The 13,754-nt window shown below is 39.3% G+C and overlaps 1 protein-coding gene across 2 annotated transcripts in view; it reads right to left on the reverse strand.

Annotated features, from left to right (window-relative positions):
* Positions 1 to 659: 659 nt before the first annotated feature.
* GXYLT1 (glucoside xylosyltransferase 1) overlaps positions 660 to 13,754 on the reverse strand; it is a 49,510-nt gene continuing 36,415 nt past the window's right edge. For both annotated transcript variants that reach the window (XM_055580877.1, XM_055580868.1), the window contains one exon: positions 660 to 5,304. In XM_055580877.1, coding sequence (XP_055436852.1) covers positions 5,143 to 5,304 — 162 coding nt within the window. In that variant the 3' untranslated portion in view covers positions 660 to 5,142. The remainder of the gene's footprint in view (positions 5,305 to 13,754) is intronic.

The following is a 13,754-nucleotide window of genomic DNA, read 5'->3' on the forward strand; positions in this document are numbered from 1 at the left end:
AAAGCTGCAAGACCTGAATTATTTTTGCATAACACCCCAATATTCCCTGAAGAAATTTTATACACAGATTGAAAACAGCTATTTTCCATCATAGTCAAAGTCCACTTATATTTTAAATGGAAGGTACACTGTTGGGTTCTCTTTAGTTTTTACAAGGACTTACCATGCTGTTATATATTTGAATATGCTTACAAATTCAGACAGTATACGTAAACTACACATCATCAGAGGCTTCACATCAGTTCAGTTTGTATTAAAAAGTCTGACCAGACATTCCAAATAGCATTCACAGCATTAGAAGTAAGAGAGATTTTCCTTCTTCTCTCCATATCCTTCCAAAGGCTCTCTTTTGTTTGATAACTGGAGTTATAGAAAATTCTTAAAAAATAATCCCATTAGATATTTGGAATTATTGGTAGAAATGAGGTGACAATAGATATTTTCTATTTAGAAGTAAGTCTGACATTGATTTGTAATCAGTTTTAAATTGCCTAGTTCAACATGCTATTCCATGTTCTCATAATTCTGTAATTGCTAGATATCTAAATTAACATCATATTCATTTTTAGTTAAAAAAATTCTTGCACCACATTTTACACCTGCTTTAGTTTTAAAAATCTCGTTTCATGTTCAATGAATCAAGAAACAACAAACATCAGGACAGTTAAGCCAGGCTTTAATAGGCAAAAAAGGGTTGCTTTGGCAATGTATAAAAGGATAACTGTTACAGTACTAATCATTATTTAATCTACTTTTATTAAAGATTAAAATGCAATAAGGCAATTGTTTTAAGACACTTGAAGTTACATTGAATAAACTGCTAACTGTTCCTACACCGCCACACTGTGCACCCACCTTTCCTGACACAGTGTGCTCCTACTTTTCTTCTCTGTTTACAAAATCAAAAAGTAAAAGAAAAAAATTAGTGGTCTTGCTAAATCGCTACTGATTAACACTAAGATGTTTACTCCTTACAATATAAACTTCTGAAAAAGAAGACACTGACTACCCTCTTTTAAGGTTTTCCCATTTAATGTACTCCTGTTGTCTCCTGTTCTTTTGAATCCCTTCCTAACACTCCACCTGGAAGTATGCCTATTGAGGAATCAATGGATGTGGTGTGTGGTTTAAACTGCCACTCAAGGCAGGGCAGTGGTTCCCAAACCTGGCCTCCTATCAGTATCATCTGGGAAAACCAGATAGATTCCTGGGCCCCCTTCAGATTTAATAAGGTTATGCCCTCCACTCTAACCTCCTGTATGATCTATATGGTCAGTCCTGCATAATCCATTATCTGGGAGGACTAAAAGGATGTCAAAAAAGAAGATATTTGTCATCCTGTTTCCACAGGTCTTAGGTCACAACTGGGATCCAACATATAAAAAGAAGAAAAAAAAAAACTACAATGTAGAATCATAGCACTAAATGATCAGTGAGCAGAGTAACTGGGGAAAGACTCTACTATCAACAAATCAAACAAACAAATTCAACAGAGGTAGCCTGGCTGCCCCTTCCATGAACGCCTGACCCCGCAGGGCCATGAACTGAAACAGAGGAAGGCAAGCTGACGGCAGTACAGGCTAGGGGGCTGCTGCTTCACAAGTGACTGTCCCCACACCACTTCCCTCCCTCTTGCCTTCTCTATTCCCCACTCTTAGCCACTCTTCTCTTTCTCTGCCTTTGGCCATTCTCACTCTTATTCCCTTCTCCTTCCTCACTTTTCTCACTTCCTCTCTTTCCCTTCTTCCTCTAATCATTCATTTACATCATTCTTTTCTTTGCTTTCTCTTCCTTAAAAATTCTTCCTTACACAAGCTAAGCAAATTCACACTGGAGATACAATGTACGTCAGCAAACATTCAGTCTAAAACAGAATGATCTGTACAGGAGGCAACAGGGCAGCCCAGAACTTCAGCAGCAAGGCTGGAGGGGCATGAGACAAGCCACGCAGCTAACCCATTCTCTCTTCTGGGTCTCACAGCTCCATGACTGCCGAGTCTTGTGAGGCAGGAAAGGCACACTGATTGTTCGCAAACTTAGGGTACAGAGGTGAATGATATGCCCTGGCCCCCTAACCAAGAGGAGAATGTAGATCCAGTTCAGTTTGGTTTTCTTTCCTTTATACCAATAACATTCGACTTGAGGCAAAATGAGAGAGCAGTGAAGCAGTAAAACTGTTTCAGGCTCTGAAGTATCCAGAGATAACCAGGTTGCTGTATATACATTATGAACTACTCTTCCCAGGGGGAAAAAAACCAAAGTATGTATTTTCTTAAAATGTAAATCACAATATATATTTTCTAAAGGTTTTTTCCTCTAAGATGGCAACTTCATATAAATGAAGGTTGACTACATTATAAAGTCATTCCACTTTGGTAACACTGTAGCCCAGAGATAATTCTGAGGTCAAAATTTTTCTAAGACATAGACTCAAAGAATATATAATTCAAATACACTGCATAGATATATACTGTCTTAAGGAAAGAAATATAAAACATTCTCTAAGCTGCTCTAGAATTTAACCTCACTAATGCTGAGAAACTGTATTTCTTGAAACTTCTCAAGGAAAAAGTTTATCTAAAGATAAATTCAGAAAATTCATTTTAATATTGTTAAGGACTTTCTGTGATATCCTAAATTTTAGGTAAAAACAGTCCCTCAGTGGAGAGTTTTCACCATAACCCAATTTATGGTAAAATGCTAAAATTAGGTCAGGACTGAATAAACCAAGTGAAGAACCTTCCAACTGACCCCACAGTGGAGAGTGTGTGATGGTATAAATAAGGCACAACACGTGTGACACCACAGCACACAGTCCAGTTAAACTAGGACACACTCTACCCAGGCTCAATCATACTAGAGCCCATGGGGCTAAGAGTCTGTTCACTGAGAAAATTAAACCTAAGAAACCTCCTAAGAATATAAACTCATATCTTGTGAATAACCCCAAGTACTTCCACTAACATTTCAGAATCACATTTATAATCCACCAACTGTGCTGAGAACTGTGGTCCTAACTTCAACCTTCAAGTTGGCAGAATGATTTCCAGTGGTTCCCAAACTAAATGACACCAAAATCATCTGAGGTGCTTGTTAAAAATAGAATTATAAGGTGACTTATTTTTGCACTCTTATCATAAGGGAAATGTGCCTTTGATATTAACTGAAGCCAAAGGGGGTACAATGTCATTGCAGTTAGCAAAGTGTTTATACAGGTGAAATAACATGATGACTGGCATTTTCTTTAAGATACATCAGCAAAGGAAAAAGGGACAGATAACACAAATGTGGTAAAACACTGACATGTTCAATCTGGACAAGGAGTCCCACACTGTACTGTTCTCTCCACTTCTGTGTAATGTGCAGACCCATCTGGATACGGCATACCAGGGTCATCCAAGGTGAAGCCCAGGCCATTCTCGTCAAGGTCCCCACAAGAGCCTAATATGCCAGGCGGCCAAGGGGCTCCTCCAGGGCCATTAAAAATGATCCTATCTGCTCCAAATTTCAAAATTCTAGGGATCCCATTTTTTATTTAGCCAATTCAATCTCAACAATCAACAAGTTCATGAGTTCTCATGTTCACTGTGGCATTCCCTAAATGCTTCTGTCCCAGCCCTGAGAGCCGGGCTGGTTGTCAAATTCGGATTCGTCTTTCTTACAGCTTCCTTTCTCAATCTGTCCCTGACTGAACCGCGCCAGAGGCCAGCTCTTCTCCCACATCCCCACAGGGGGCACTGTGTCTTCATAAAGCCAGTCACCACTATTTTGGGTACTTCATAAACGACCAGAGAGTGGCAGTTTTCCTTCATGATTTTCTCTTCTCTATTTAAGTATTAAAATATCAAAAGGAGAAAAAGAAGTTAACCTCATAGTACTTGGTAAAGAGACATGTGCCCCAGCACAGTACATGCTAAGTACTCAGAATCTATAGTTATATCAGTTAAAGGTCAAAAACACTAAGAAAAGTAATATTTTTCTTACTGTAAGATAAAAAACATAGCTGTCTCAAGTGACATTCAAAAAAAAGGAGGACATGCACATTAACCAAATCAAAACTGTTTTTTCTACAGTCAGATGTGACAATCTTAAGCCAAATCATCCATGAAAGTTTTCTAATGTACTTAAATTAAGGTTGTATATGTATATTTGCTTCTTCAAAGATATTTTGCAAAGCCACTTTGAGGTAGAAGGGAAAAGGTTTCAATGGACCGCTTTTTCCTGCTCCACTGTAACTGTAATTAATCACTGCTCACAGAAGACATAGCTTCCGTATTTTGGTCCACCACATTTTCCACCATCACGTAAGTATACTTGTTAGGTTCTCACTTTATTATCTGCCTATTTATTGCTTCCAGAATGCCCAGTAAAGCTGAAATTTTTCATTTAAAGTGATAAAAAAATTTTCCTAAAATACTTGCTTAATAATCTTAGATTTGACTTTTGGCAAGACAGTTAAGCACATACAAATGAAAACACGACATTTCACAAATACACATAAAGAAAATCCAAACTTTCACTGTTTTTCTTATAGAGCTCAGTTGTAAATGTGCAGCTTACATATAAACTAAAAACACTTTTAAACATGATTGTCACAAAAATATTTTAAACAGAGATGAAATGTATGAAGGCACGCACAGATTGTCGATAGTGACATCAGTTATATCACATTTCTTTAGAAACAGAACCTTTCCTGTTTCTGTAAACAACTTTTTTTTCTCACACATTTAAAGTGAGGTTAGTGCTGACATAAGATTATTGCTATACTCACAGTTTGAGTGTTTCCACTTTGTATGAGGTACATTTTCTCCATCCATACATCCCTACTGCTCTTACCTACTTGAGAGTTAAGAGTCAACCCAAGTCTGTAGGCTATATCCATTCAATAAGATTTTTGTCAATACTGGAATGATACCAGATAACATTATAAAACATCAGAGATCAAAAATATCTTCTTGTTGAGGTCCAAGACTTCAACTTGTTCTTCATTACATGAAAATACAGCTCATTTAACTTCTTCAGGAAAAAAATTATACTGAAGATGAGTAATTTCTTCCTGAAAACTTCATCTAAGACTATTCCTTCACAATAGTCTCTGATATTTTGTTGTTTTAATTCATTTGATTTAGCAGTCACCACGAATCACCTTTCTTTTGGCGGTCTGTCGTAACGGTCTTGTATGCTTTTTGTCAGCTGTTTGATAAATATTTTGTAAATTTTTCCACAGTATGTATGCACTGTCTTTTGTAGTTCCAGTTCTAATGGCTTTAATAAGGAATGGATGTTGTCATCTTCAAAAGAACACTAGAGATAAAAAGACAAAGATATACATAAAAATTTAACTCTATTCCCAATAACTTCTTCAATCAACTTTGTATCAACAGTCTCCACTTTAAAGTCTCATAGAAACCACGTGCCCAACAAATAATTTCAATGAATTAAACAGAAGACATCTCACAGGAGGAGGGAGGAGGCAGAGAATCCTGTGTCAAGGCAAGGACATGGTCAACAGCAGAAAAGACCCAGAGGTTCTCACAGCTGTGAGAAGACAAGCAACCAGTCTGAAAGGGGCTGAGAAAGACTAATAAAAGCCAAAAAATCACTCCGGTAACACTGGTGAAGCTGGACTGGAAAGGAGTGAGATAAACAGAGCACAGTTCAGGGCTTCCCAAAGAACCCTAGCTGCACAAGGATAAATGTCTGAGAACTGCTAAACACCATGCACTCTTTAGCGAGATTCACAGGGGCACGTGAGAAACTATTAAAACAAAAGATGCACCTGTTGAATGTTGTTTGGCCCACTAATTCCAAAATGTACTTTCAGAATCCTTTTTCACTACAAAATGTATTCATATCTCAAGAAATATATTTTGGAAAACACTGCAGTAGTAGTAGTAAGTGGGAAAAAACCTGAGATCTTAGTATTTTCGGCCATGTACCTTTTTGTTATTTGCAACCACAATTAGAAAGACTGATGAGGCTTGAAAATATCTTACAGGAAATTTTGAAGTCAGTAAAAAATGGAAGACTCTAAAGGAAATTCAGAACCTGAAATCTAGGAGCACTGCAAATGACCTGAGGTTTACTACTCTGCCACAGAGGGAGAGGAAATGGAAGTACCACTTGAATCACAATTAGTGAGTCTGTAGGAAGCTGCAGCCTCTCTATGGAGAACAGGCTGAACTTCAATGCTCATTCAGAACACTGACGTGATAGGGCTGCACAGAGATCCTACACCCTGGTGCCTCTATGCAAGAAAACTAGGATCATTATGCATGAAACCTTCCCTCTTGGGTAATTTTTTCAAACCTAATCCCATATACTGAAGATAAATATCTTCAGGTATTTTTAAAAATAATAATAAAAAAAAGGCAGAGGGGAGAAGAGGCTTAACTAGGAAGAAATGTAATGAAAATAATAACAGCCAGCACTCTGGAATCTGGGAGAAACTGCTGAAAGCTGGACTGGTTAAAAAGAAAGCACTTCTACACACCAGGCATCAGGCTAAGAGCTTTATATGTAGTAATGCATTTAAGCCTCACACTGACTTTATGAAACATGACAATTTACAATGAAGCAACTAAGGTAGGGAGAGAGAATTTTTCCAGTTACAAAGCTCTAAGTGGCTAAGGCAGGATTCCACCTGCAAAGAGCTTTACAACCACACAGCACTGCTTACCCAAAAAAGCAAATGAAATTGTGCCAAGTGAGTTTCAAAAACTCTGCTGAAAAGATGAAGCTCAGTTAACAGTGGTCAACTGTTGTGTGCTGTATATAGATATGTCTGCATTCCTCTGGGGTTAAAAGTAGCAGCCATGCTGAAGAAGGGAACCTTCCTCAAGGTGTAACACCTGTATGAAGTGACACTGTCTGGTAACATTTCACTGTGTACAAAAACATCCTAGGACAACTGTGGCTGAGACGCGAGTAATAGGGAAGTCATAGGGAATTTGGGAAGACCAAACTGGTCTTTTTCCTACTCTACAATGACTAAAAATGAAAATGTTACAAAGGTGTTTTAAAAGTTAATTCCTGGGAATACTTGAGATTCAGTTCATTTCCTTGTGATTTTAAATCCCAGTGTTTGTGGTTAAAAAATTTTTTTTCTTCACTGGGGAGCTCTTTTGATGAATATTTTCCTGAAATAAAAACAGTGCCTCATGGATTACAGCTCTTTTAGTCCACCATATACCACAAGAAGTTTGACCTTTAAAGAAGGTGCTGCTACTGCTGCTGCTGCTAAGTCACTTCAGTCGTGTCCGACTCTGTGCAACCCCACAGACGGCAACCCACCAGGCTCCCCCATCCCTGGGATTCTCCAGGCAAGAACATTGGAGTGGGTTGCCATTTCCTTCTCTAATGCATGAAAGTGGAAAGTGAAAGTGAAGGCGCTCAGTCGTGTCCAACTCTTAGCGACCCCAAGCATCACAGCCTACCAGGCTCCTCCGTCCATGGGATTTTCCAGGCAAGAGTGCTGGAGTTGGCTGCCATCGCCTTCTCCGAAAGAAGAAGGTTAGAAATCTCCAAATGCCCACCTGTACATACACAGCCAGCAGTCACGCCCTCCGCCAGGCAGACCCCACAAACACCCAGGGCTGTGCACGCACATTGCATCCAGAGGTTCACCTGCCCAGAGGCCACAGAGCCCTCACCTGACTGCAAGCCTCCTCCTCCCCTACTGTGTGCTACCTGGACTCGTCCACACCTTTCCTGGCTGCCTGGTACTCGTCCTTCCAGCTCAGTCCAATGTCAGCTCCTCCGAGAAACTCTCCTCACACAGATAATCACTCCCTCTGCACTGGCACTGTGCCCAGCACACAAACTTTTAGGAAGGTCATGTTTTATATATAAGAATGTCAGCTGAAGGCAGAGAGTAAACAGTGATGCTATGATGCCCACAATGAGATACTTCAAGGCATTTTCAAAAAACAGAACATGTTTTAAAAATACAGGTACAATGGCAGGCAGTTCAAGCCTTCAGATGCCAAGTGCCAGCTACATATAAGAAAATTGTGCAGGAGAGGATGTCGAGTCCCCTGCATCTCTGCAAATCTACTGTATCTCATGCAGATACAAGAAGGATGTGAGGTAAATCAAAGTTAACACAGAAACACCACAAAATCTAATAATTCAAATGAAATACAGGAAGCAGAAAATGCTTTACAGAGCAATAAAATGTTTTATTCCCACTGTGAATCTGCACTTTTTAATCTTAGTATTTGTATTCACTCAACAACTAATATTTAACAATTATGTATGGACTGTAAAACCTGATTTGCTGGCAGACATAGCCATGAATTCACATTTTACAGATGGTTCACATCCTTATGGTTCACAACATTCAATGGCTATGACTAAGCTTCTCTCTGAAACTTGCATAAATACCTCTGTCTGAACAGTAATTCTTTTAAAAATTATACTTTCCATTGAATAATAGATAAGAGAAGATAAAAACACTAACCAAGCACCAAAAAGACTGATTAACTTCATTAAGTTGAAAACTGGGCAGATACGGCTAATTAATACAAACCAAAAACAACCACTAGTCATTAATTACTTCAGTGTTTGAAACAGTTTTTAAAATAAGATTTATTTCTTAAAAATCGAATGTAATTAATCAGCTTAAAACAAATACTCAGGGTTTTTTTTAAGTATATACTTATAAGAGATCAAAGAAAAGATCAAGTAAAACTAGTAAGATTTAATTCCTTAATAATGGATTTTTTTTAAATGCTCAGAGGCAACAAAGAAATCACATTTTTATAGGAGTGCATTTCTTTTCTACCCTGCAAAGTCTCAGAACTCCAGAAGTACCTTTTGTTATTTTTATCACCTCTTGACAAGCCATAATAAAGCATTATTAAAATATAATATTGATTCTGAAGGCATACAAGGTCAGCTACATGAAAATGAACATCAACACTAAATTTTATAATTCTTCAGTGAGTGTAGCTGTATCATGATAAACTGATTATTCAGAAACCCTATCTCTCAGGCTTATAGGATTAAGAAACTTAGAAAAACACTAAAACTGTAGCTTACAATGCTATCAGCACTTTCCCTACCACCAAGTGTGAGCAACACTCATTTCCAGGAGAAAACTTCAGCTCCCTGTACTGCAGATCATCACCTTACACAGCACACATCGTCACCACTTCGGGCCCAGTCCAGCCACTGCCTACTTCCACCCATCACCCCAGTTAAACAGCTCAGCTCCTGACCTCCTCATGGGTTTTTCACCACCCACATGACTGAGCGACTTCACTTTCACTTTTCACTTTCATGCATTGGAGAAGGAAATGGCAACCCACTCCAGTGTTCTTGCCTGGAGAATCCCAGGGACAGGGGAGCCTGGTGGGCTGCCGTCTATGGGGTCGCACAGAGTCGGACACAACTGAAGTGACTTAGCAGCAGCAAGACCTTTTCTCAGGCAGTGTTGGTTCTGCCTGCTCACCTGGCAAACTCTTAACTCATTCTTCAGGGTTCACTTCAAATGTCTCCTCATCAATGATGCCTTCCCTGGCCCTTCGGGGCACAGCTGTTGCACTCTTCCACATCCTAAAACAGTCTGTGTCTCAGGAGATTAGAGTTCAGTATCTTTATTCTCATTCCTATTAATGAGACTGTACTAGCAAATACTGAGATCAGTCATTAGCAAATGCTTAGAGTCTCACCAATAGGGGCATCAGCTCTTTTGATCCCCATACTTAGACCACACCAGCACTCCTGTTACTGGTATTTGTCTTCACATCCATATACAGTCCAGCAGCACAGTGAACATACCCACTGAGAGATGAATGGTCACATATAACCTCTCCCCAGGTATCGGTGAATTAGCTGCATGGGTAGTGCCTGATATACAGCTCATTAAGCAAAATCATAAATCCAACCCTTATTTGGTTTTGCCCCAAGTCTTGGTCCCCAACATACTCAGAGACCTGATTCATGCATCAATCTACAGGCACGTGAAGTACAATCATCTCTCCCTGTCAATCCACCTCAGCTACATAAATGTGGACTGTTAAGACCAAGGGGAAAAAGAGACAGAAACAGGTGTCTGGGGTGACAGGGCCAGAATAATTTTTTCCAAACTCAATATAAAGTTAGTATTTAAAAAAGAAAACCTCATTTACAAAGGCAACAAAGAAAACAGAATAGACTTAAGATATGTTCAAAATCCACAGTATGAAGAGATCTATTGAACATTCCTGAAAGATACAAATCAAAGACAACCCTTGTTCCTAAAATGTCTCAACACCATCAAAACGTCAGCAGTCACTAAGTCGACATGTGAAGAGACACTCCCCCCAAAAAACACAACTTTTTGTTAAATGTGCTGATATCTGTGTAAAAATAAAAATACACCAAGTAGGAAGACACTAAAAGGACAGGATGTGAACAGGGAATAGCCCTGCCAGGTATTAAAATACAGCTCAAAGGCTTCATGGTGAAAACAGTGTGTGTTAGTGCACAAATGGACACATCAGTGGAGCAGAAGAGAAAATCCAGAAATCACAAATGGAACTTTCAGTTCAGTTCAGTCACTCAGTCGTGTCCAACTCTTTGCCACCCCGTGAGCAGCACGCCAGGCGTCCCTGTCCATCACCAACTCCCAGAGTTTACCCAAACTCACGTCCATCGAGTCAGTGATGCCAACCAGCCATCTCATCCTCTGTCGTCCCCTTCTCCTACTGCCCTCAATCCCTCCCAGCATCAGGGTCTTTTCCAGAGAGTCAACTCTTCACATGAGGTGGCCAAAGTATTGGAGTTTTAGCTTCAGCATCAGTCCTTCCAATGAACATCCAGGACTGATCTCCTTAAGGATAGACTGGTTTGATATCCTTGCAGTCCAAGGGACTCTCAACAGTCTTCTCCAATACCACAGTTCAAAAGCATCAATTCTTTGGCGCTCAGCTTTCTTCACAGTCCAACTCTCACATCCATACATGACCACTGGAAAAATCATAGCCTTGACTAGATGGACCTTTGCTGGCAAAGGAATATCTGTGCTTTTTAATACACTGTCTAGGTTGGTCATAACTTTCCTTCCAAGGAGTAAGCATCTTTTAATTTCATGACTGCACTCACCATCTGCAGTGATTTTGGAGCCCCAAAAAACAAAGTCTGACACTGTTTCCACTGTTACCCCACCTATTTGACATGAAGTCATGGGACCAGATGCCATGATCTTAGTTTTCTGAACGTTGAGCTTTAGAGCCAACTTTCTCACTCTCCTCTTTCACTTTCATCAAGAGGCTTTTTAGTTCCTCTTCACTTTCTGCCATAAGGGTGGTGTCATCCGCATATCTGAGGTTATTGATATTTCTCCCGGCAATCTTGATTCCAGCTTGTGCTTCTTCCAGCCCAGCGTTCTGCATGATGTACTCTGCATATAAGTTAAATAGGCAGGGTGACAATATACAGCCTTGACGTACTCCTTTTCCTATTTGGAACCAGTCTGTTGTTACATGTCCAGTTCTTTAGTACATGATAAAGTCAGTATCTCAAATCTTCAGGTTATAGATAACCTTTCAAATAAACATAATTGGGACAAGACGGCCACTTGGAAAAAGATCAAATCAGATCTATCCCTTACTCAAGAGTAAATTCCAAACCGAGCAGAAGACTAAATGTAGTAAGTGAAACAGTATATAGGTAAACCTTTCTGTAAACTGAGTATAGGTAGGGAAAGACTTGCTAACTATGACTTTTTTTTAAGTTTTAAATTTGATTACACAAAAATTAAAAAAAAAAAAAAAAACTCTGAACAACAAAAAATGCCATAAACAAAGTCAAACTGGGAGGAAATATTTACATCAGATATAACAGAAAAAGAACCAATATCTTTAATACACAAAGAACTTGCAGCAACTGATGGGGAGGTGGGAAGTATGAAAGTCTCACATGGTGATGATTGTACAACTCTGTAAATATGCTAAAAACCACCGAATAATTTACACTATGAGTGAAAAGGATGGCATATAAAATATGTTAAAAATAAAGTCATTTTAAAAAATCAATAGAAGACTAAGAGATCTGAAAGAAAATTCGCTCCAAAAAGATGTAAAAACAGCTGTTAGATATATAAAAAGATGTTCACCTCACTCACAAGAGAAAGTGAAATTTAAACTAAGATTCCATTTCTCACTTATGGAGCATGGCAAAAAATTTTCAAGGTTGACAATACACTTCTGTGCATAACAGGCTTCCTCATGAACTGTTGGCAGGAATACAAATAAAGGCAGTAACTTCAAATAAAATTATCTCATGTCCAGGAATTTATCCTAATTAATACATTGCTTTTTACTTCCTTCCTCCCTCCCTCCGTTACTTCTTTCCTTCTTTTCTCTCTCTCTTATTCTCTTTCCCCCTCTCTCTTTATTGGCCACCTTGCAGTTTGCAGAATCTTACTGCCACCAAACAAGAGATCTAACCAGAGCCCTGGCAGTAAAAGCATGGAGTACTAACCACTGGTCCACCAGGGAATTCTGCTGCATTCTTATTCAAAATGTTGGAGAATACCAAAACGTTCAAACATAAGAGATTAGTTGAATAAACTCTAGTACATGCACCAAGTGGAGTATCATACAATTGTGTAAAAAAAGGTATGAGGAAGATATTTATAAATGCCCAAACTTACAGAATATTGTAAAACAAAAGCAAAGAACAAATAAAGATGAACAATACCTTTCATGTAAGAAAAGGGGACTTAGAAAACATACGTGTACCTACTCATCTGTATTGGAAGGAAAAACCAGAAAATGAAATTGGTGACTGGGGCTGGGACTTGGGGTAGAAGGATGCAGAAGGAACAATTTCTGAGTAAGCCCTAATACAGCTTTGACTTTTTGAAGTATATTAATATTTCTCACATCAACCTGAACTTAGGACTTCCCTGGTGGTCCAGTGGTTAAGACTCTGCCTGCCAACGCAGAACACGGGTTCAATTCCTGGTCTTGGAAGATTTCACATGCCATGGGGCAACGAAGCCCAAGAGCCACAACTACGGAGGCCCCTGCTCTAGAGTCTGTGATCTGCAACAAAAGAAGCTACTCTAAGGGGAAGCCTACGCACTGAAACTAGAGAGCAGCTCCCACTCACTGCAACCAGAGGAAGCCCTCGTGCAGCAACAAAGACCCAGCACAGCCAAAAAAGTAATTAAGCTCTTAAAAATTAAAGTTAAATCAACAAACATGAGGAAAAAAACTTGTAACTGAAAGCATATGGAAATATATGAATCCAACAGTATTTCAAATGAATAAAGACATTGACACAAGGAGAAAAAAACTAATGCAAATCACGTCTGAACACAGTACAGAATGTACACCCTCATCTGGGGGTAGGGAGGGCGGGAGAAGGACAGTAAACAAACTGAACGCTTACAGCCGGCTAGTTTTTCAACAGCCGGCTAGTTTTTCAAGGAGAGGAGTGGGGAAGAGTAGTACAAATGGAGCGTTTCTGAAATTATTTTAAATGTATTATAGCATTAAGCAACAGAGGAAAAGTTTTAGTTTGGAGCTGGGATTCTAACTGGAAGAAAACAGAAACCAAGTAGAAGAGGAATGGAAGGAGCCTGGGAGAATGAAACTGGGCACACTGGTGTGAGCACAGGACTGTGTGTGTGTATGTGTTTGCATTTTTGTATTTCCCAGCTCTGCTGCTGAAACGGCCTGGAAGGGAAGACACCTTTGCAGCAATAAGCATCAGAGTTCCTTAGAGAGACAGCTAATTTCAGGGCGCGGGCAGGGAAGGCA

This window comes from Bubalus kerabau, chromosome 1 (assembly GCF_029407905.1).
Source record: "Bubalus kerabau isolate K-KA32 ecotype Philippines breed swamp buffalo chromosome 1, PCC_UOA_SB_1v2, whole genome shotgun sequence".
NCBI lineage: Eukaryota > Metazoa > Chordata > Mammalia > Artiodactyla > Bovidae > Bubalus > Bubalus kerabau.